The sequence below is a fragment of the Osmerus mordax genome, chromosome 25 (assembly GCF_038355195.1).
Source record: "Osmerus mordax isolate fOsmMor3 chromosome 25, fOsmMor3.pri, whole genome shotgun sequence".
NCBI lineage: Eukaryota > Metazoa > Chordata > Actinopteri > Osmeriformes > Osmeridae > Osmerus > Osmerus mordax.
Window position 1 is genome coordinate 7,883,665 of NC_090074.1, and position 23,776 is coordinate 7,907,440.

Here is a 23,776-nt window from a genome sequence, read left to right on the forward strand (position 1 = left end):
CAACAAATAAAAGTCACAATAAGGACTTGTCTTTAGGTCCTTTACATACAGTGCCTTGCAAACGTGTTAAGCCCCCTTGCTAATAAATCACTAATTTCACTGGATAACAATTAATACATTTATTTATTATTATGCAATTCTTATTGAATGAATGAAAAAACAAAGAAAGTCCCTTTCTTCATGAACTACCAGCATCAAATGAAATGATAATGATGTGTCAACAATAAATAAACATTGTTTTAACACGTTAGAGCACTAAAACCTATTTAAGATAATAATAATTCATAATATTTCAAAAGTTTTATTTTTTATTATTATTATTTTTAGGGGTGCTGCTGAGATTCAATTTATGTGTGCTTGAGCACCCCTAAAAGGAGTCTAAAATCGCGACTGTTATGCAGATTGTAATGACTTGATCATCTTTTTCACATAAAGTATTTTCAATTGTCCATATATATTGTGTTGTTAATATGTCCATCTACATTTCCCACTATTTTTATTCACCTTTTCTCGATTTTATAGTTCTGTCAACTAGCCGGGCGGAGTTCAGTGAAGTTGGAAATATATTCACAGATTCGAACTTCCCGAAGCAATAACTAATTACAGGAATGTTAACGCCACCTCTTTCCGACCGATGTAGACAACGAGTTACAACCTAATTTTTTAATTAGGTTAAAGTATTCCTCCGAGCTGAACAAATCACATGGCTTTCTACGCGCAGGTCCACAGGGACCGTCTGCAAAGTGCAAAACCGAACAGCGATAGCCTTCTCCAAAAAAAATGCTATAACTTCACTATTACTCATTGTTTTGTCACCAAATTCAGTTCACACATCAATCCCGCTGGTTCTACTACAACACTCAGTGGAAAAAAAAGAGGCTTTTGAATCATTTTGAGGATTATTGATTAATAATAGGCCTAATGATACGTTCATTTGTAATCAGTATTCAATAACTTCATTGTTACACATTAGTGTCACCAAATTAAGTTCACACATCGATGGTCTCCTGCTGGCTATAGCCTGCTACAACTATACTAGAATCCTTTGTAGTGATGCAGTTGGTGATTAAGATGTAAGTGAAACACAAATACACATTACTTGAACTGTAGATTTTACAATTTACTTTATTAGTCAGTGCATGAATTTAGATAATCCCAGAAAAAGAAACGCAGTATCCCAATCGATGCTTGTAAAATCAACGCAGTTTAACTGAAAACACAAACCGATGCGTGCCCGCTGAATTCCATGTTCCACTGCTCTTTTGTGCTTGCTATAATACCCACTGCAGAAGTCCAGGTGTAACAATGTCTCTGTCCCAGGGGATAAATACAGTGCACCTCTATATTCGAATGAGAACTAGAATGATGAGACTTGAATAAGAGGTCCTGTATCGCAATATCAGATCGCAATATCAGGTCTCGCTTGCACATCACTCGGATGAGAGGCAGAAGGCTGCGTACTTGCACTGGAATCTAGGATGCTACTATTTACCTATAACGTCAGAGATATAAACTCTATAAACACCGTGAAAGGATGGTATTGATCAGTAGGACCGCGTTGCCTGTGTACACGGTTTGAAGTAGGGTGTAGCTCGAGCGGCGATGGTGTGCATGATGGAGTCGCAGTGCGAGTATTACATGTATTTTCCCGCGGTTCCCATCTCTGACTTGTCAGACCCCGCTCGCTACAGAACCTTACCCCGACGCAGCCACCTTTACTTGGGGGAGACAGTGCGGTTTCTCCTAGTGTTGCGATGCAAGGATGCGTCTTGTGGAGGAACACCGACAGAGCAGGGTACTGAAAACGTAGGCGGCAATAAAGGGTCGTTAGCCTTCGGTTCTGAGACCGCAAGCAACCGGGCTTGGCGGGAGCTTGCCGGATCCCTATGTGCTGTGGCCAACGTCAGTCCCGGAGAAAGTCGACACCGGTCACACCACCTACACCATGACTACCAGAGCAGCGGGGACGAGGGGACGGACGAGGCCGAGGATGAGTACGTTGCCGCAGCCATAGGCAGGGTGGATGGAAGATGTCGCGGTTTCAGAGACTGCAAACCGCTTCTCATCCACAACAGTACGGGGAGTGGGGCGAGGGAGTTCCGCAGGGCTCCGTTCCAGGTAGACAAAATGTGGTTTATAATTTAAGATGAACAATGGTGACCCATAGGCTTCCAGTTCATTAGCCTTAATAGCTTTGTCTACTGCTCATTGTCTTGAAAGTCATCTCGAGGTTATATGTGTCGAAGGTAAACATTTGGGTTATCCCGTGTCAGGCACTATTTTTTACGTTTCATGTCTCAGTTTAGATAGCCTATAATGACGTCGCAGAAATGTAATCACAGCCAGCACTGAGCAGCATACAAAGCAGTCATTTGTCAGATAAAAAAAAAAAATCCTGAATTTGAATACACTAATGTGCCCGTGATAAAGATGTCAGGTAACACACAAATACAGATTCCTTGAACTAGAGATGCCCGTGATAAAATTGGTGTCATATACACACAGATTCCTGGAATTATATATAGGGCACAGTGCTCGCGATTATGTCGGTGACACACAGATTTCTGGAATTATAGATAGATGGTGCAGCTGGTGATGACAGTTCTTCAGTGGTTTTGGTAATTTCTCAGATCACAAGTGAAATTCTCTGTCTTCTCTGAAGTTCTTGTTCAACCTCCACATCTATTCTAGTCAAATTGCCAATGTTGTGGTAGCCTATACATTCATGCAAATGATTATATAGCCTTCATTTGTCTGCCGTTTCCTACTTAATAAATTGCTTATGTTATGTTGATCAAAATGTACTATATTAATTCTCTGTTAAATTGTCTTAGTTCAATTGTGGTAGCCTACTCCACTCCGTTGGATTATAAAAAGGACACCTGCAAAATATTAACTTTGCAGAGTGGGATCCCGAGATATTCGTAGGAAACTTGCTGGACCAGAGGACCAATCAGAGTGAAGGGGCTGGGACTCGAAGAGAGCAAGCCAAACTGGCGGCAAATTATTTTTTCATTATGTCGAAATGCTTATCCAAACACTCCGTTGGGTTATAAAGAGGACACATGCAGAATATGAATTTTGCAGACTGCCCGGTTCTTGAGTTGATCGTGGGAAATTAAACCCATTCTAATTTGTACACACACAGATTCCTGGCATTATTAGAGAGATATCAGGATGACTTGTTAAACTGGGCAATACAGCTGTAGTTATTTAAGAGCACCATTTTACACACTATTTTACATTCTAAAAACCTTCAGGGTTTTTTGTGACACAGAGTGTTTGTGAGTGTGTGAGAGTATGTCTGACTGTGTGTTTGTGAGTGTGTGTGTGTTAGGTAGAAAACAATTAAGGGACTCCCTGTGTTTCCTCTTCATGACTGAAGATGAAAAGAGATGTTTGTGCAATAGTGTTCAGTCTCTGCCTACAGCAATTATTGTGGGTAATATATTGTCCCTCCCTTTCTCTCTCTCTCTCTCTCTCTTTCACTTTTTGTCTCGGAATCCATTTCCCTGTCCTGCTCCTTACTCTCCATTTGTCATAATTCCCCTTATCGTCCCATCCCTAGTCTCCACTGGATGAGCCAGTAGTGTTGACCGATGAGGTCATTTTTCCCCTGACCGTGTCTTTGGACAAGCTGCCAGTCAGCACCCTCAAAGTCAAGGTGAGATGTGAAAGGTTAAACTTGACTGACATGAACTTGGTTTAGAATGCACTTTATAGTATAGAATATTAAGAAGTAGTGTTGATGCAAGTATATATATATACTTTAATACTTTATACTGCATTTACAGTATTGAAGTGCCTCATTATCAGCTCTGCTTTGTATGTGTGTGTGTGTGGGGGGGGGGGGGGGTGATTTAGGTGATGGTGACGGTTTGGAAGAGAGAAGCAGAGAAAGCAGAAATTCAGGAGCATGGCTACCTTAGCATCCTTCAGCAGCGTATTCCCACACACACCTTTCGTCAAGATCTCAACACCTTCAAAGCACAGGGTAGACACACGCACCTTTTGTCAAGACTTCAACATTTTCAAAGCACAGGGTATATACATCCTCACACACACTATTTCTCGCCATATCCCACCTCTCCTCATTTCCCTCACAGTGAGCACCACTCTGACTGTGCTGCCTCCTCCTACTCTTCGCTGTAAACAAATGACGATCTCTGGGAAGCACCTGACGGTTCTGAAAGGTATGTGTTGAGCAGAACTCTGGAAGACGAGGTGATTTGATCTTGCCCAAATTAGCTGGAGACAAATTAGTTTTTGTTTTTTTTGCCACAATGCCATTTTAAGAAATGTCTGTCCTCTTTTCTTCCTGTCTTTTATTTGACATTTCTTTTTTTCAATCTATAATTCTCTGCCTCCCTCCACCCTTCCCCTCCTCCGTCTAATCCTCTCCACATACGTTTAGTGTTTGCACCTCCCTGCCACAGTAAATTCCGTGTTTGTATAACATACATGGCGAATAAACCGAATTCTGATTCTGATACCTCCATCCCTCACCCACCCTTCTCGACCTTTCCATTCTTCTCTACCTCCCTCCCCCTATCCCTCATTACCTCCCTGCATCCTCAGTATTAAACGAGTGCTCTCAGGAGGAAGTCTGTGTAAAGGAAGTGAGAATTCTGCCAAACTTCAACGCTTCCTACTTACCCATGATGCCGGACGGCTCTGTGCTTTTGGTTGACAATGTGTGGTGAGTGTGTCCCAAAATTGTAGATTATCTGTGGGCAAGTGTGTGGGTATTCTGTGGACAGTCAGTTAGAGAGAATATTGTGTTTGTGTGTTTTGTTATTTTTTGTGAAGTGTGCATCAGCAGGATGTTTACATTTCCTGTCGTCTCCAGCCACCAGTCAGGTGAGGTTGCCATGGCATCCTTCTGCAGGATGGAGAGCCTGGCCTGCAGCCTTCCCAGCATGCTCAGCGCTCTGGAGGAACATGACTTCCTGTTCCAGCTGCAGTTGAACGACATGCCACCGGACGACTCCAGTGAGGTGTGTGTTTATATGTATTTCGAGGTGTGCCTGTTTGAATGTATGTGTGGTTCGAGATATGTTTGTTTGATTCTGTGTGTGTGTTTAGAGACCTATATGGGTGATTATGTTTCTCTGTGAGAGTGTGTCTAAAAGTATATTTGTGTGTGTGAAAGTATTTAACCCTTGTGCTGCCTTCGGGTCACATGACCCGAAGGCAGCACAAAGAACCATTGTTGTGTTGCGACAATTTTACCCAATACAAAACAAATAAAAAGCAGTTTCTTTTAACCTTCGCGATGGGGGGGGTCTGAGACAGCCCGACAGTTAAAAGAAAATGCTTCACTTTGTTTTTGTATGCGGTAATGTTGTCGCAATACGACGGTGGGTCACAATGACTGATGGGTCAGAATGACCTGAAGATAACACAAGGGTTAAAAAAAGGTTGTTTCATAGTTCATTCCATAGTAAATGTTTCTGCACTGTAAAATGCATTTGTCACAGGGATTGTAGGAGGGTGGACCCAAGAGCCAAGGAGACATGGCAGAATTGCAGGAACTGACTTACATTTTCATTTACATTTAGTAATTTAACAGACGCTCTTATCCAGGCTCTTACTTGCCTCGGGGGAATGTCCCTGTACTTACTGTAAGTCGCTCTGGATATGAGTGTCTGCTAAATCACTAAATGTAAATGTAAGTTTTATTACGTGTTTATGGTCAATCTGAGCACATAGCCTATTCCGGAAAAAAGTAACACTATGAATTTTGCTAAAATAAATTACAGATTGTGACGGGAAACGGTAACGTTAACCTAGGTATTCATCAGGGAATTAAAGCACATCGAATCGCAGTCTTAAAATCTTTTCCCAGCGTATAACTAAGCAAATTAAATTTTGTTTGAGATCGGTCGGCTGAACCAGGAAAGGATATCCCATGTCTGCCAACGCTATCAGGCTCAGAAAGTGGGAGGGGATAGGTAGAAACGCAGAGTTTGTCATGGAAAACCTGCTAGCGAGCAGGTTAGGTTCACAGAGTAAGTTACCACACTGTCCAAAAGTTTTCGTTCCCTACCTTTCTGGAACCGAAAACCCGGAGTATGCCTATGCCTCTTTTCAGGGTTAACCAACTCAAAGTTTTCACTAAACCCGCTACCTGGAATACCCCCCAGGACTAAACCCAAAACAGGGACTTAAATACAAAACCAAGCTGAAACAAGCTACCACAAACAAGCAGAAGCAAAATTACAAACACTTAACAAGACACAGGCGCAGGCAACTAGACACACACACAAAGGCAGGGAAACCCATTAACTGCTCATGAACTGGGCCATGGTCGTGACAGCACTACTGTAATTGTGATGTTATTGCAGCACTGTTAAGACACTGTTGTTTTGTGCTCACCGAGCTGAGATGTGTAGCTGAGATGTAGTTACTTTGCAATGTGGCTAGTAAATACAAACAGGGAGGGTGGCTGAGCGGTGAGGGAATCGGGCTAGTTATCCGAAGGTTGTCAGTTCGATTCCCGGTCATGCCAACTGACGTTGTGTCCTCGGGCAAGGCACTTCACCCTACTTGCCTCGGGGGAATGTCCCTGTACTTACTGTAAGTCGCTCTGGATAAGAGCGTCTGCTAAATGACTAAATGTAATGTACAAACTGTTGCTTGACTCTGACTTCCAAAATATTGTGGAACTATGCACTTCTGATCCTTGATCTGCTGCTGTACAGCTGTGCTTTCCATATGTACGTATTTGTACATCCATGTCGAGTTTGTGTGTGTTGCATTTGACTTTTTATTAACTTAGCAGACATGTTTACCTACAGTGACGTAATATAAAGTATTGCATAAATTACATATCAGTAGGGCTACATCAAACACTTTCATGGGTACCAGAGAGTGGAACAACTCGATCTAAAACACAATATGCAGAGAATGGACAAATTTGTGTTGGACTGCTAAGTGCTGCTTTTGGTGCCCTTAGGCCAGGCAAACAAGACTAGTTCGTAGAGGTGAAGCTTGAAGAGGAGTAGTAGGTTTCATCATCCACGTCCTCTTTGTCATCTGCAGGGCCTAGAGGTTCCACTGGTGGCTGTGCTTCAGTGGTCCACACCCAAGATGCCCTTCACAAACTGTATTTACACACACTACAGGTACAGGCACCACTCCCAGTGCTGTTTGCAGGTTTTGTTCTGGCAACTCAGGTCATGTTCTCTGTTCTACACATCCTTAATCCTGCCCCCAGACTTCCCTGTATTCGATTGGACAGTCCACGCTTTGTGATGACGGCGTGCTGCCCCAGCACCGTGAAGGTTCAGGAGCACTTCCTGGTCCGCTACACACTGCTGAACAACCTGCAGGACTTCCTGGCCGTCAGGCTGGTCTGGACACCCGAGGGTGAGGAACCTCTAAGGATTATTGTCAATGTCATTGTTTTAGTCCAGTGTAGATACTTTGTTATTTTTGTCCAAAAACATACACCTTAAGCCGGCTGTTAGCAAAAGTGTCAATGTCATACATAAAGGTGGGAGGGCTCAAATATTAACCTCTTTTACTAAGTGGAGCTTAATGGCATGAAAAAACCTGCTAAGGGCCATGGTTAATGTGGTTTTTATCCCTGTAGGTCGTGGTCAGAATGATGATGCAGCTCTGGGACCTGTAGTCTGCCACTCCCCCCTCAGTAGTCTCGGTTACTGTCGTAAAGGCAGCACCATCTCCTTCACTGTGGCCTTCCAGATCCTGAAGGCTGGACTGTACGAGGTACACACACACCTGACAGACACACACACCTGGGCCCTCTACTATGAAGCAAGTTCAACACGCCCGGGATAAATTCTCGTTATCTTGCTTCACTAAGCCTAACAACCACAATCGCGCAAGGCAGTATCACGACGGTGGTTATCAACTCCTTAACTCAACCCAAGTTTCCCCAATTGAGTGATGAGCGTGTTCACATGAAAATGGGCGTTTTCAAAATAAGACCAATTACAAACATGGACAATGCTAGAGCGCCGTACTTCACACAAGAAGAGCAAACATTAATTTTAAACAAATACGAAGAATTTAAGTGCATAATTCAAGCAAAAGGCAAAACTGTTGCTGCCTACAAAAGAAGGAATGTTGGGAGAAAATGGCAGACTGTGAATGTGTAAGCTAATGGCCTTCTCAATATTACTCATAAGGCAGTAGTAGATCTGACTCTAAATACAATAGTGTTTTCCATCCAATTAGATCCATGGGATCTTCGACAAACGGTGATGCAATTTTCCAAGACGATTTTGGTTGGTCAGTAGGCGGTGCTTTTGTTAATCTGTTATCTCAAACATAACCTGCTACGGAGCAGGTTAGGTGTTCAGCATGAGTTACCATGGTGATCTATCCTGGTAAGAAGTGAACCACCGATGTGACACTGAAAATCTAAAGTTAAACCTGAAGTTACCTCACTAACCCTAAATCCGGCTTCGTAGTATTGGGCTCTGGCATGCGCACACACACCTGTGTTCACCTGGGACTGAGGCTGAGGCTACAGCTGTCTTTGTCCCAAGTCTTTCTCTCTACTTCTTTCTCTTCTTCCTTGTCTCTTTCTTTCTCACTCACTCCCTTCCCCTCTCCTTTCTCTTTCTCTCTCTCTATTTCTCTGTATACTCTATCCCCTTCTCCTTATTTGTCTGTCTTCCTCTCTCTCTCCCCTCTTACAGTTTTTCATAATTGCTAAGACCCATTAAAAAAAACCTTCACCCATTTTCAAAATTTGTGTAGGGTTTTGAAGTTGGTGAATCTTACAGGATAGAGAGACTGGCAAGATCTAGGGTAAATGGTGGTGTAGAATGAGCAGTCAGTCAAACAAGGATGTTTTCAAAGCTCTTTCTCTTTACTCTTGCACAAACAAGGTTTCAACCACTCACACTTAAAGAAGGCTGGTAGATAATATTAGATGTGTTTGACATTGGCTGTGGCTGGATGGACCGATTGGCAAGAGTTGCCGCTTAGAGTCAGGGGAAGTAGTTGAAAGCGTAGCCGACAAGTCGAACATTTTCTGCTTTCCGTGGTTTGTTGCATTTACATCAGTAATCATGGCCAATCAAGCGCTGTTATCTCCTTTTGTCGCTGACAAACTTACAGAGCCCCTGAAAGGACACTTTCGAGAAACGTCTCTTATCCGGACGAGAAAATAATTTGAAAAGAACTGGTTATTTGCACAAAATAGATTAGTTTAAAGTTTACTTTCCATTTATATTTACAGGTATGGCTACATCGGAATTAGCTGGGCCTGGTCCTCTACATAACCCTTTATTAAATATAAGTGTTGTCAACGTTGCAAATTGTGTGTATATTTATACACACAATTTGCGTTCTTTTATTTAAAAGAACGCCAGCATGTTTAACATGTCCCATTTACCCAAACAGTTAGGCCTAAATGTACTGCACATTTAAGTGAAACGATAGTCTTTGCTCTGCTTTACTTGGGCCTATATTATCGCCTAGCGTTAGGCCTATAAAATGCATAATAAAACAGTAGCAGACATGTAAACGTCTTCAATGACGGCAATGAAGCTATAGGTAATGCTATCCACACACCTGAAACTGCAACGTGTCCGGACGAGAAACTTTCTGTGTCGTCATCAGAGCTTGTGCAGTTGCTCTGGAGAAGCTGCGCTGGCTGACCTAGCCGGCCACTCTCGAATGGTACTTGCACTTTGATGGCATACGTCACAGTGATGTGGAGTCGGCACCATCTCAAGTCGGAAGTAAATCCTAACCGGCATGCACTGCTACAAGTCAGCCACCTATCGGCGCCACCAGCGCTGCATGAAGTCGAACATAACTAATGCAATACTCCAGGTACAGTTAATTCCAACAGTAGGGGTTGCAACCAACCCCTCTCAAACCACCCATAGTTTAACATCCCCAATACGTACACACACAAAATACAAATGGCTATAAACATAGAATAAATAAATACATAACAAACAAAAAAACCTCTCCCACTACCCTCTCTCCTTCTGGACCACTTGGTTCAGTCTAATTAGCCAGTTACCAAATGCCCAATTGAAGTAGACCTCAAACAGAGAGAGATTAGTAGGGCATTTCAAAATAAGAGCTTACACAGCCAGTGTTTGTGTGTCTTCCAGTTTTTTCACCTTTTTTCCTGAACAAATAATTGAACACGTCAACAATCAATAATAGATAAATCATTAAGGAAATTGTATTTAAACAATAATAGGGGCACATTAATTACAAGAAACATTGAATCACAAAGCACAAACAATTTTAAAAAGCAGCCAGAATTTGCTAGCTAATAGTAGTAGTGCTAGCTATATCCTATACTATCCTCTGACCTGTTTGTCACAGCCTGACTACGGAGCCCCATAGGTGACATAAATACAAAAACATTTTATTTTGTGGCCACGATTTATTAAAAGATTTATACAAATTCGTTCCCTCATTTTAGTTAAATTGTTCCCGCTATACATTTTAATGAATGCCTCTCTGTGTTGTATGCATCTTACCAACTTCAGTTGCAAGTGAACTATGGAGAGACTATAGATGGCAACACAGAGGCCAACAAATACTAACTTTGTATTGTTTATGAGTTACAGCTTGAATAAAGTTATTCGCTGTCATTATTAGCTGTTGGTGGCATGACTATGGAAGTGGACATGTTGGTGTGTGTCCTAGAAGAAGTTGGAGTGTGTTAAGAAATGGAGGAGGATGCTGTGGAAACAATGTCAACACAGTGCCTTTATTTGTATGAAATACAATTAATTTGTATCTCTTTCTCCTCCGGAGCACCGTACCTGACTGAGCCAAACTATACACTGTAAAAAGAATGTACAAAAAAGGAGTCAAGATGGTGTCCTGCTAACTGAACTTTTTTTTTTTTAGCTCTGCTGACAAACTTATCTTAGCAGAAAAAAGAGCTATATAGGCTTACTTGAGTGTTGTGTAGTTGTCAACTAGATCAAAGGCACATGTTTTAATATTACAAATCCAAATATGAAGTCTAATGCTGACAAGAGGAAAGTTAGTGATGCTCCAAGTGTGAGGCCTACATCTAAAAAAATGGACTTCCACAATTACTCGTGCTCTGAGGTAACCCCACCTGGGGATTCAACCCCTCACCAAGACAGCCCAGCCAAGCCTCCACCTAAGAAAGGCAAGGCGACTCATCAAGGATAGTCACTCCATCTCTCCTAATAAACACCCACTCTGATGCCATTGAGAAAATGGTGAATGAAAACGCTTTGAAAATTGAAGGGTTGAAAAGAACCATGGACTTTGTATGTGCTGAAGTTAACAACATCAAAGGCAAACTCAACCAATTCGAATCAAGACTAAATTCAGAGGAAAGGAGAGGGGACGCCTGTGAGTCACGTTTTGATGTTCTTGAAAGACACTCCCAACACTGGAATTTACGTCTGCAAGGAGTGGTTGAGAAAGTAAAGGAGGATGTGCGCGCAGAATGCATTCGGATATGTAAAGCTACATTTCCAGGGGAACGAGTTAACTTAGCAGATAAGATCGACACGGTCATTGTACAGGCAAGAACAACACAAATACTTCACAACCCCGATCCATTGTTATTCAGTTTTCTTCACGGGTGGCTAGAGATGGTGGGTGGAAAGCAGCGAAGTCGTCCGAATTTCTACGTGCCAACCGTCTCCGCTTCACCAAGGATCTCAACGCTCCCGATCGAGAAAGGAGGCAACTGCTGGCCAGTGGAAAAGGCTCGGAAAGGCGGCCGTGATTTTAGAGATGGAGCTGAGATGAATCCGCCCTAAATCTGGTAGACTGGTAGAACTTGGCACTTGCTATCTAGCCTAGGCCTTCTACCTTGCTCAAGATTTCTTATTCGCTCATTCTATTATCAGACTGCCATTTCTGAAAGAGGTGCCAAATTTTCCTAGCCTGGCTCTGCCCTCCTACGTACTTCCGCTCAATTTTGATTTTGCTTCTGTACTAGGTCTGGGCATGAGGTACGTAAGTCAGATGTCTCCAGTTAATTTTCTACCTGTCCAATCAGCGAACAGAGGGAGTGGCTGAGAACAATGCCTAGTTTGTGTTGTAGTTCCGTAATGGCGGCGGAGAAAGATGCGAGCGAAGCCATTCGGTCCGTTGTGGCAACACTGCCAAATGTCCAGAAGTTAAAGCCGGAGCAAGGACAATCTTTGATCCCCACGGGGTTCGTTTGATTTTCCAGCTAGCTCCGTCAGTTGGACTTGGCTAAGGCGAAAGCTAGCGATTGGTTACGGCAGATCAGAGTGGCTCTGGGCAGATCCAATAGTTTTAAACTTCAACAGAGTACCCGCCTTCAAGGAAGTTAACGCTTGTCAATGGAGCGAGCCCAGACTCTCTGTACAAATGAAATGTACGAGAGTCTGGTTAGGACCAGGTTATAATTTTCCTGTTCCAAACTAAAATGTAATGAATGCCAAAACACAGAATTGACTGGATCCAAGCACAGAGCGAAGGGGTATTTATTGGAGAAAAAAAGGGAAAGTAAACCAAAAATCAGGTACAGGTCAAAAAGACAGAAGTGTTTCCAAAACGAGAACAATACTTGTAACTACTAATGCTGGGGACACACCACAGGATAATCGGGCCGATTTCAGGATTTTTTGTCCTCATGTTTGTGGTCTCTCACAGTTAGAAAATCTTATAAGATTAAAAAAATATTTTTGTGTGTACACAGCATTAAGGGAGTGCTCCTAATCAGTTTGTTACCTGTATTAAAGACACCTGTCCACAGAAGCAATCACAGATTCCAAACTCTCCACCATGGCCAAGACCAAAGAGCTGTCCAAGGATGTCAGGTCCCAGTACACAGACACAGACCTACACAAGGCTGGAATGGGCTACAAGACCGTCGCCAAGCAGTTTGGTTGAGAAGATGAAAACTTTTTTTGTGCGATTATTCGCAAATGGAAGAAACACAAAAGAACTGTAAATCTCCCTCGGCCTGGGGCTCCATGCAAGATCTCACCTCGTGGATTTGCAATGATCATGAGAACGGTAATTCTGGGGACACACCACAGAATAATCGGGCCGATTTCCCCCCTTCCGACAATCCTAGGTAATGTCCCGATTATCTTGATGGTTCTACAGATTATTTTATCAGATTTTCCCCTGGTGTGAGGTGTGTTAAGAGTGACCAAACCTGCTCGGAAAAACGTCAGAGCCGCCCCGATCGTGAATCGTAAATCGCAATTTCTTCCTGCATATCCTCCGCCATGCTTATTCTGAAGTCTCAAGAGATTTTGCAGATTTCCTGTGTTCACAGTCAGGATGCTGGTTGAAAATCTGTTTGCGTGTGGTGTGCTGTCTTTTTCACATCATGGCACACTACACACTATAGGAGCAAAAGGGTTAAATCTAGGATTTTTTGTCCTCATCTTTGTGGTCTCACAGTATGAAGATCTTATAAGATTACAAATCTTTGTGTCCCCAGCATGAGGAATCAGCCCAGAACTACATGAGAGGATCTTGTCAATGATCTCAAGGCAGCTACGACCAAGAATAAAATTGATAACACACTACACCGTCAAGGACTGAAGTCCTGCAGCGCCCGCAAGGTCCCCCTGCTCAAGAAAGCACATGTACAGGCCTGTCTGAAGTTTGCCAATGAACTGAATGATTCAGAGGAGAACTGGGTCAAAGTGTTGTGGTCAGATGAGACCAAAATCGCATCAACTCAACTCGCCGTGTTTGGAGGAGGAGGAATGCTGCCTATGACCCCAAGAACACCATCCCCACTGTCAAACACGGAGGTGGAAACATTATGCTTTGGGGGTGTTTTGTTTGTTAAGGGGACAGGAAAACTTCACGGCATCAAAGGGACGATGGACGGGGCCATGTACCGTCAAATCTTGGGTGAGAACCTCCGTTCCTCAGCCAGGGTATTGAAAATGGGTCAAGGATGGGCATTCCAGCATGACAATGACCCAAAACACACAGCCAGGGCAACAAAGGAGTGGCTCAAGAAAAAGCACATTAAGGTCCTGGAGTGGCCTAGCCAGTCTCCAGACCTTAATCCCATAGAAAAATCTGTGGAGGGAGCTGAAGGTTTCAGTTACCAAACGTCAGCCTCGAAACCTTAAGGACTTGGAGAAGATCTGCAAAGAGGAGAGGAACAAAATCCCTCCTGAGATATGGCCAACTACAAGAAACGTCTGACCTCTGTGATTGCAAACAAGGGTTTTGCCACCAAGTACTAAGTCATGTTTTGCAGAGCGGTCAAATACTTATTTGGTCAAATACTTATTTGATCAAATACTTACACCAACTGTCTCTGGAGGAGGGGATCCTTCACTGAATTGCTCCTTCTTCAATTTTTTCTCCTGGTGAGTTTTTCCTTATCTTCCTTGAGGGTTTAGGTTGGTTGAGGGGCAGTTCTATGGTAGTATGTGAAGCCCTCTGTGACATGTAAAAAGGGCTATACAAATACATTTTGATTTGATTTATTTCACTCATTAAAATGCAAATCAATTTATAAATGATTTGACATGTGGTTTTCTGGATGTTTTATTATTATTCTCTTTCACTGTTCAAATAAACCTACCATTAAAATTATAGACTGATCATTTGTCAGTGGGCAAACGTACAAAATCAACCGGGGATCAAATAATGTTTTCCCTCACTGTATCAACATCCATTAGAAACAAGTGTGAACCATTTTGAGTTGTGTGTAAACAATGACCACTGTGCTGTAATTGTGTCTAACTTTTGTCACCCTTATTTACCATTTTGCAACACAAAGTGCATCACAGTGTAAAATTTGTGTGTGAGAAAGTGTTTAGAGTTTTGCAAAAAGAGTGAATGACCACTTGCAAATGGTGTCTAACTACCTGAACTTGTTTACCCTTGAATTAATCATGTTTTAGAAATTGTAAAAAAAAAAATATATATCTTTCCCCCTCCCCCTCTTCCTCCCTCTTTTTCTTTATTTCTCTCTCTTTCCCCCACCTCTCTCTTGCTCTCCCCCCCCCCCCCCTCCAGTTGAGTCAGCATATGAAGCTCAAGCTCCAGTTCACTGCATCCGTGTCAAACCCTCCCCCGGACGCCCGCCCCCTCTCCCGTAAGACCCCTTCTCCCTCTTCCTATGACAGCCGTGCTGCATCCCAAATCGCTTGTCTTCTCTTTTTACTTTTCATACGTATTGCAGCTTCCCTTAAAAAGTGCAAACTGTTGCATGCAGTCTGCATACAACTGGGACACACAGCTTTGTCATAACGTTGCACCTTGAACTTTGACCCTCTTGCTCATACATCACAGGTTGTTCAGTATTTGAGTATTGTAAAAAAAAAACGCCGATCTCCCCAGAGACGGCGCATACTGTCGGAAGGCAACCCGGAGATCTCTGCTGTTGTTACTTTGTAATGTATAGTACCAGTCAAAAGTTTGGACACATTTTCCCAGAATGGGACTTTTGACTTGTACTGTATGTAGTTCAGTTGATGTGATGTATCTTCTGCTGTGCAGAGGATTGTGGGTCGGAATATACAGAAAAGCATGCTGGGTTGTATATTTGTTGTATTTTTGCCATACTGCATTTGGCATACTATGTATTGGGACATACAACATATTTTTCTGGCATAATATGGTAGTATGGGTGTTTGGGTGTTTCCATAAGACATGCTCCTGTAAGACATACCCCTCCGTATAAGACACAGCCCTCACCCATTGCTTGAGATTGGCATCATGTAAGAAAATAGAGACGTGTTACTACACCAATCGGTGCATCGTGCAAGTGTCCATCCTCTATTCTGTGTGGCGTAGCTGTGTGATCGCACTCCCTTGTGTTGACAGGTAAGAACAGCCCTTCCAGCCCTGCTGTGAGGGACCTGCTGGACAGACACCAGGTCAGCCTGGGGAGGTCCCAGTCCTTCTCCCATCAGCAGCCCTCGCGTTCACATATCATGAGGTACGCACGCCCGTGCACGCACACACACGCACACACCTACAGTTACATACAGGCACATCCTTACACTCATGCACACATATTCGCACACATTCACCCATACATATTCGCATGCATGCAAGCAAATCCGTACATTTCAAGATTGAGGTTCAAGTTTTTGATGGGTGAGTGTGTTTGTATGTGCTTATTTATGCGTGTGTGGTTCTGTGTGTGTGTTTGTTTATGTGAGTTTGTATATGTGCCTGTTTGTTTGTGCATGGGTTTGTTTGTGTGTTTGTATTTGTGCTTGTTTATGTGTGTGTATGGTTCTGTGTGTGTTTATGTGTGTTTGTTTGTGTGTGTACGGTTCGGTGTGTGTCCCAGGACGGGTAGTGCCATGGAGAGGCGAGCCATCACCCCCCCTGTGGGATCCCCTGTAGGCCGGCCCCTTTACCTGCCCCCCCAGGAGAAATCTACTCTCTCATTGGACAAGATCGCCAAGAGGGAGTGCAAAGTTCTGGTTCTAGATTCCATCAATTAGAGGGGGGTGAAAAGTGGCAGGGGGAAAAGAGAGGGGAGGGGTGAGAGGGGAAGACGGAACAGGGCAGAGGGGGAGAGATGTAAGGAGAAGTGTACAAGCTACAGTGAGTGTGAGATCAACGTCTAGGGTAACATATTTTTGAAACAAATGTCTGCACAAGATACACACTGTGAAGACTGCAGTCTTGTGTCCCATCATGTGACATATGTGACCTCTACTTGAGGTAATTAACCTGGTTTGATGTAAGAAGGACACAGAGGGCTCTCTCTCCCTCACTCCCCCCCCCCCCCCCCCCCCCCACACACTCTCTGGGCTATATAAAGACAACCCCCCTGTAACATTTCATTCTGAGACAGGAAGGACTGTGTGAATGAGTGCAATCATGTGACATGCTGTTACTGCCATGCATTATGGGAAAGTGAAGTAGCTGTCCTGTCACTGTATGCTATCTATTGTATAGTAACAGTTCTCAAATCATATACAGTATATCTTCTGAGCGCCACTGGGAGAAGCTATGCTGTACATACCTTGATGTCGCCTTGTTACCTTTACAAGTTGGATTTAATTTCTCAGATTTTATCCTTGTTTCCTTCATCGTCCTGGTTGCATGGAATGGTTATGTCACCATGAAAACCGCCACAATTAATTTGTCCTAGTTGTTTCTGCATGTTTGAACTGTTTTGAGATCTGTATTGACAGTATTTTAAACTTTGTGACTTTTTTTGTTGTAACTGTTTAACAGGGAAAACTGCTTGCTGTTGCTGTGACTTGTGATATAAATGATATTGTACACATTTAGCAGACACTTTTAATCCAAAGCGACATGCAGGACAAGAAGACCTGCGACCTCTTGACATTACTTATGTTTAACTACCTCCCTTCCTCATCTGTGACGTACGTATCTCAACCTCCCTTCATATTCTGTGGCATCCCCTTGACATTATATTACGTGTCTCTACCTCCCTTCATCTGACACATCTGTCAGCACGTTATGTCCACTTCCATTCATCTTCTGTAACATTACCTATGAGATCCTCTCACATATCTCTACCTCCTTTCATCTATTATGACCTCATGTATCTCAACCTACCCGATCAATAAATGAAGGATTACACTCTTCCGTTGATTACCAATGAACCTTTAAGTATTATGTGGAATTAACTTCCTCATGGACACCATCATAGGGCCAGTTTTGGCTAACTGAATGCATTACGGTGGATGGCAAGATAAGCTATATTTGGCCTCTTAAGAGGATTTAAGTATATCAGTTGTTTGTCATGTATAACTTCACTAGATGAAATATTTTTTTTTAACAAATTGTGTGATGACTTGGTTTTACGAATGTTCACATATGTTGCTTGTTTTAAGCAGCAACAGTTTGATGCCGTTGGATTTCTGATAATTGAGGTTTCTGTTGCAATAGGTGACGAGTTGCTGTTCCCATGAAATTTGAACCTCGTTCTCAACCACCTAGTCCCCCTTCATCTTCTGTGACATCCCTTATGAATTTCCCTCATGTAGCCCATTTCTACCTCCCGTTATCTACCATGACGTCTACTATGACATCGCCTTTTTGGAGAGATCGATAAGGTTGAGGAAAGTTGAGTGAGGTAGCCTTTATCTTTCAGCTCAGTGGGGAAAAGAGGAAACGGGATGAGGAAGCTGGGTGACATTCCACAGCAGATATTAGAGCCTTTCTGTCTGTGTTTGATGTCCTAGTTTTGCATCTCTGGACGGGCGGGTGATTTCCCTAAGCATTGCGTAGCACTGCATATCAGCAAACTAATTAAAGGTAAACTGCTTAACTTCACTGTGTGTGTTTGATTGTTTATTTCACCAAGGAAAGGCAAAGTAGTTCATGGTGTCAAAATTACATGACGTAAAAGAAGCAAGTTAGTTGTAACATACAAAGCATAAAACAAGTAAAGTCATGTCTTCATTTTCATACTTTTGAAATACAATGCGTATGTGTGTGCATACTAGCATGCCTGTATGCAGGGTCTGCACGTGTACATACCACATTTAATACAACATCTCATATAGCTGTACTGTTTTCTATTTGGTCAGGAGACAGGTACGGGTAGGGAACCTCTAGTTTTCGGTTCCTGTTTGCGATGTCATCAGCAATGGCCCTGAGTTCTGCCTGCACTTCCGCCACAAGCCTGCAGGGGGTGCCGGTGCTGAAGAACGGCTCCCGGTACTGACACAGTGGCACCTAGAGGAGGATAGGAACTTATGTACTGTATGTACGTGTGTGTGATCATACCTACTCTGCAGCCGAGGGAGAACAGGGAGCCACGGAAGCAGGTAGAGAGAGAGTGAGGAATGTGTGTTTGTGTGTGCAAGTTCACTGTAAATGTCTGTTATGTGTGTGAGTATGCCTGTGTGTGTGATCTTACATAGTCTGCAGCAGGGACGGACAGCATAGACAGGGTGATGAGGACGCTGCAGGTGGAGTTGACCTCCGGCAGGAAGGAGAAGAGGTTGTCCTCGGTTACCGTGCCCTTAGTCTGGGGAGGGGGCCGGGTCATGGAGGCCGGGCAATTGGGCATCCACAGGTCAAAGTCCATCTGGGACAAACACACACGTTATAAGAAATCTAATGACCTTGTTGATATGCACAGATACACACCTCATGAATCTGTCATGCTGTCATGGACATTTTTCATGTTCTAAGTGTTGCACACACACACACACACCTGAGAGAAGTTGACGGCAGCATGCAATGCTGAGCAGCTGAAGATTACCATGGTAACAAATTTGGTAAGTTCCATCATGGTCTGGAATGACTGAGGGCAGCCTGAAAAAGTCAGTGTTTCAAAATTGCTATTTTCTTTTTGGTCACCTGTTACAGGTCATAAGAAGCCATTTGCAACAAAAGTCTTTAATGTCACTTTTTCAAATTAAACCCCAATCCTGTTGTAAATTGAATGCATTGAAACTGAATCATACACCATCATTACATATGATGCATTTCTATGGAGTGACTATTAACAAGTACGGAAAGATGGGGGCTATTGGAGGGAGTGGGAGTGGCTAGTGGAGGGAGTGGCTAGTGGAAGGAGTGGGATTGGCCAGTGGAAAGAATCAGAGGGCCCTGTAGAAGTCACCTGACTGGGGCTTCTGCAGGAAGCCATGTGTGTAGATCTCCATGATCCAGCTCTGCAGCTCCGTGTCCTGCTCTACGCACTGGTCTCCATGGTAATACAGCTCCACCAAGCGCAGCACAAACCTTCGGAGAGGACATGCAAGAGAACATGCGTGCCTCTACGTGTGAGTGTGTATCCATGTGTATAGTTGTACATGTCCTTGTGTGTGTGTATGTGTACCTGTGCAGAGCACTCCACACTCTCAGGGCGTCCTGAGCATAGTAGCAGCGTGGCAGCGCGGCCAGGCCCCGGTCCTCCAGGTCGTCGGGTACGCAGAGCGAGCGGTAACTGAGACGGGCAGAGGAGCGAGACAGCATCGCTGGCAGGGAGGCCAGCCCACAGCCGATGGCCTGGTGCACACACACACACACATGCTGCTGGTCATCTACTATCTACACTACACTGGTCAACTACTACCACTGGTCATCTACTCACTCACACTTTTCCTGTACCTTGTCGAAGACGCCATTGGGGGCCAGCAGTGAGGCCCTGGCCTGGATGTTGATCTGAAGTGTGGTTCTGATGTGTGGCATCAACAGCTACCACAGGGGTCACCATAATCCACAACAGTAACAACAACAACCAACCAGTCACTGTCAAGTCATGTCCCCCCGCTCCAGTTTATTTTGGTAGACGGTGCAAACACAGTTAAACATACTATTTATTTACATTACTAATCTACAATAGCATAAAATTACAACAGTAATAACAGTGTACATATGTGGAGTGTATGAACAGCATCAGAGTTTGTTGGTTATGGTAACCTATTCACCTGGAACAGGGGGTGCACTTCCGGTAGCTGCCTGAGGGTGGCAGTGCAGTACACCTCCCCCAGCAGGTGAGTCCTGAGGAAGTGGGAGGCCAGCTGGTGGCACTGGAAGTCTGCACAGCGCACCCACATCTTAGCCAGCAACCAATCGCACACAGGGTCAGAGGGCAGAAACACTGGGTTCTGAGGGCCGGGGTTCTGCTGAAGCTGGGGGGGAGGAGGATGGATAAAGAAGGAAAATAATGGAAGGAAATAATGGAAGGAAGAGAAATAAATTAGAGGAATGAAAGAAAAGGTTGCCTGTCAAATGCATGTTAAGCAAGTATTATAAACCGTAGCTCAGTGTAAGCCTATGGCTGCAAAACAATGACTGGTGTGTGTTTAGTTTAACTCTTTGTGGTCTGGGCTTACCTGGATAGCAACAGGCTTTAGCTCTCCCTGCTGGTCCAGGTGCAGAAGGCACAGGGGAGCAGAGAGATACTGCTGCCTGTCGTTGATCACGTTAGCTGGGACACCTTCCAGCACCTCATAGTCCAGCAAGAAAATAGTCCCTTTCTTTTGCACAAACATACAGGATTCATACACAAACAGAAATCAGTTTTAATGTTCCCCGTGACCCTTTGATGACAAAAAGTGCACAGGCAGAAAGGAACATGAGAATATGAGAATGGTGTGTTTGTGTATGGTGAGAGTGAGTGGGGGTGGAAGGGGGAGCATGGTATGTATGTGGGAGTGTGGGTATAGGAATCTTCCATACCTCCAGCTCCTGTTCCAGAGTAGAGGTTTCAGGGAGAAAGGGGCGGAGCATGTCAGAGGTGACCGCCATGTTGGGTGGGAGAAGGCGTGTCTGCCGGATCATGAGTGGGTTGCAGCCATTCTGACACTGGTAACCAAAGAACCAGTCCTCTCTCCAGTGTGCCTGCACATACTCTGATGGAGAGGAAGTGGCACGTGTGAGTGTGTAAATATGTCTCTGCAATTTTGTTTATGTGTTTGTGTGTATAAGAGTCATACTGACAACAGTGTTCTTTATGCAAGTCAAGTCTATTTGCATATGTGTGTTTGTGTGTGTGCATGAGTCATACTTGCAATGGAATTCTCTCTCCCGTTGTGACTGAAAAAGGTGTCCAGCTCTTCAAAGCTTCTCCAGGATTCAGCTCTCTCAGTAAAACCTCTCAGATAGTGTAGGTTGATCCCAGGACTGTTGGAGAAGGAAAACAAGGGGGGGGGGGGGGGGGGGGGAGAAAGGGGGGTGACAAGTGGACAGAGAGAAGGGGGCAAAAGAGATTAGAGTAAAGCTCTCTAACTACTAATATCCCTAACTACTAACATGTCTAATAAACTATTCATTTCTAGCTATTAACACCTAACAAGTAACATCTCTAATGGACTAATCATCTCTAACTACAATCATGTCTAATAAACGAATCATCTTGTACTACTAACATCTCTAATAAACTGATCCTCTCTAACTTCTAGTATCTCTAATCACCAAATCATCTGTTTGGCAGAGCTCACCTCTGTCTCGTGTAGCTGAGGTTGGGCCCCAACTGGCTCACCAACGACACATCCACACAATGTGGAGCTCCCTCGATAAACACACGCCACCTACCAGACAGACCATGCTATGAGACAGGTCTTAATTGAACTCTGATTGCTTAGCCAAAAGCAAAATGAAGGTACACAGTTTATTTTTATATTTTCTTTTTTTTGTACGTGCAGAGGCTGGGTTGGTGGTGGGCTGAGATAGAGGAAGCTAGGAAATATGATCTTCTAGAGGAAGGAGAAGTAGTACCCAATCTTTTGTTTTTTGTTTTGCATCTCTGTGACTCTGTGGTCTCTCAGCTTCAGCTCCGACTCAGAGCTTAACAAACATACTGTGGAATTAAGAGTCTTTATAGACAAATATGATGAATAATTACATACCCAGATACCCATCTATCCACAAGGAAATACACACACACACTCACACACTACACATGCATACACACACATGCATTGATATAGACATTTATGCAAACACACACCCACACACACACACAGTATCTATTGGACACAATGTGGTAAGCATTTAAGACATTTCTTCACTTCTTCTTTAGTTGCAAGCTAGGTTTCTGTTTCCTGCCTTTGGTACATGACATCAGCATGGCTACATCCACTTCTCTGTTGGCATAGGACATTCATCTGTTTCAATACACCCCATTTAGTTCCTACTCCTTCAGTAAGTTTTCTTTCTTTTCTTTTACCTGTTCCGTTCCTCAGCTCTACCTCACCCTCTGCAGACGTCAGCCACCTGCCACAGGGGAAGAACTCCCCAGCGTCCCCCCCTTGGGGCTGCCCCTCCCCATCCACCCCACCCACCCCCAGCCTCTGTATCCCCACCCCGCAGCACTTCCAGGGCAGGTCAGGGAAGCCTGGTCGGGGCTCCAACCGCAACCTCACCAGGACCACAAGCCCCAGCGGGCAAGCCGACCTTACTTTGACCACACACACCTGGGACAGAGAGGTAAACAACACAAGAAAGTGTGGGCCAGCACACCACACACAAAACTTCCTGTCATTTTGATGCAGTTTTCTGACATTTTGACAACTGATGTGATGGGGAGAAACTTACAGATCCAGGGAGGAGGTGCTGGTTGGCTAAGCTTATAGACAGAGGCAGGGTCTCTCCCTCTGAGCCAATCAGAGCTATCCACAGGCTGCTGTAGGTTCCACTGGTGAGACCAGGTGAGGTATGAATGCTCACCTGGAATTCCTCCATAGGACTGGCCATGAGTCGTACCCTTTCCTGTTAGATACATGAATGAATCCCAAACAAGTGTTTGACGGTGTTACAATCGACTTTCGACATACATATGTGTAAACTAAAGAGCAATATTTAGGCTTTATATGCGCCCCTAATGAGTTACATTTGTTTGCGTTTGTGTACGATGTGAAATTGCATTGATGTGCTATACACGTTATTATTTTACGATACGCCTACATGTTGTAGGCTAAACATTTTATATACTGTCTGCATCTGACGATAAAAGAATAAAACCGGCTTTTTTAGTTAAATCATTTCTTTCATGTTATTTCATTTTCAGTCAACGGATTCTCCAAGACTAATCTTTTCGCGTTGTACCATCTAACTTAAAAAAAGATTGAGACGTTGATCGCTCATTTCGACTCGCTAAATTCTGAGTTTTGGTTACGAAGATGCAGTAGATTCTAACCATTATCATCGTGCCCGTTATGCATGAATACCTGGGCTAATTAGTTCAGTTTGACCACATTTTAAAAACAAAAGACATCGAAGAGGAAACTTACGTTATGAGAGTTGTAACAGGCATCCAACGTCCTCTTTCGTAGTTCGCTGCGTCAACAGCGGTTCATATCTCACATCTGAGTGGGAGTGTCTGTACAGTATTTCCCGGTAATTAAACAAATTATTTCGAGTTCGGCTG

General features: G+C 43.7%; 2 protein-coding genes across 3 annotated transcripts; one reads left to right on the forward strand and one right to left on the reverse strand.

Moving 5' to 3' along the window:
- The first annotated feature begins 1,602 nt into the window (after positions 1 to 1,602).
- Positions 1,603 to 16,412, forward strand: trappc14 (trafficking protein particle complex subunit 14). Its single transcript, XM_067229348.1, has 12 exons — positions 1,603 to 2,118; positions 3,569 to 3,664; positions 3,865 to 3,994; positions 4,107 to 4,193; positions 4,579 to 4,699; positions 4,850 to 4,997; positions 7,045 to 7,127; positions 7,220 to 7,371; positions 7,598 to 7,734; positions 14,971 to 15,049; positions 15,781 to 15,895; positions 16,256 to 16,412. The coding sequence occupies exons 1-12, from the start codon at positions 1,603 to 1,605 to the stop codon at positions 16,410 to 16,412; spliced, it is 1,821 nt and encodes a 606-aa protein (XP_067085449.1).
- A 1,815-nt stretch (positions 16,413 to 18,227) lies between these two features.
- Positions 18,228 to 23,776, reverse strand: zgc:152891 (uncharacterized protein LOC767741 homolog). Of its 2 annotated transcripts, none has more exons than XM_067229218.1 (15): positions 23,640 to 23,776; positions 22,945 to 23,118; positions 22,577 to 22,823; positions 22,126 to 22,207; positions 21,849 to 21,938; positions 21,416 to 21,531; positions 21,088 to 21,260; positions 20,742 to 20,885; positions 20,334 to 20,537; positions 20,014 to 20,100; positions 19,742 to 19,911; positions 19,523 to 19,644; positions 19,112 to 19,212; positions 18,812 to 18,982; positions 18,228 to 18,627 (listed from the first exon to the last, which is right to left on the reverse strand). In XM_067229218.1, the coding sequence occupies exons 2-15, from the start codon at positions 23,101 to 23,103 to the stop codon at positions 18,448 to 18,450; spliced, it is 2,046 nt and encodes a 681-aa protein (XP_067085319.1). In that variant the 5' UTR covers positions 23,104 to 23,118; positions 23,640 to 23,776; the 3' UTR covers positions 18,228 to 18,447. The 2 variants fall into 2 exon arrangements, with proteins under 2 accessions (XP_067085319.1, XP_067085320.1); XM_067229219.1 differs by having other exon boundaries at positions 18,228 to 18,683.

Bases quoted from the DNA above. Each gene is read 5' to 3' on its own strand.
- trappc14 (XM_067229348.1), top strand. From the start codon at position 1,603: ATGGTGTGCATGATGGAGTCGCAGTGCGAGTATTACATGTATTTTCCC. The intron at 7,372-7,597 runs GTGAGGAACCTC...TTATCCCTGTAG, and splicing joins GCTGGTCTGGACACCCGAGG to GTCGTGGTCAGAATGATGAT. The intron at 15,050-15,780 runs GTAAGACCCCTT...TTGTGTTGACAG, and splicing joins GGACGCCCGCCCCCTCTCCC to GTAAGAACAGCCCTTCCAGC.
- zgc:152891 (XM_067229218.1), bottom strand. From the start codon at position 23,103: ATGGCCAGTCCTATGGAGGAATTCCAGGTGAGCATTCATACCTCACCT. The intron at 22,824-22,944 runs GTAAGTTTCTCC...TCTCTGTCCCAG, and splicing joins AGCACCTCCTCCCTGGATCT to GTGTGTGTGGTCAAAGTAAG. The intron at 21,261-21,415 runs GTATGACTCATG...CCTCTCCATCAG, and splicing joins GAGAGAGAATTCCATTGCAA to AGTATGTGCAGGCACACTGG.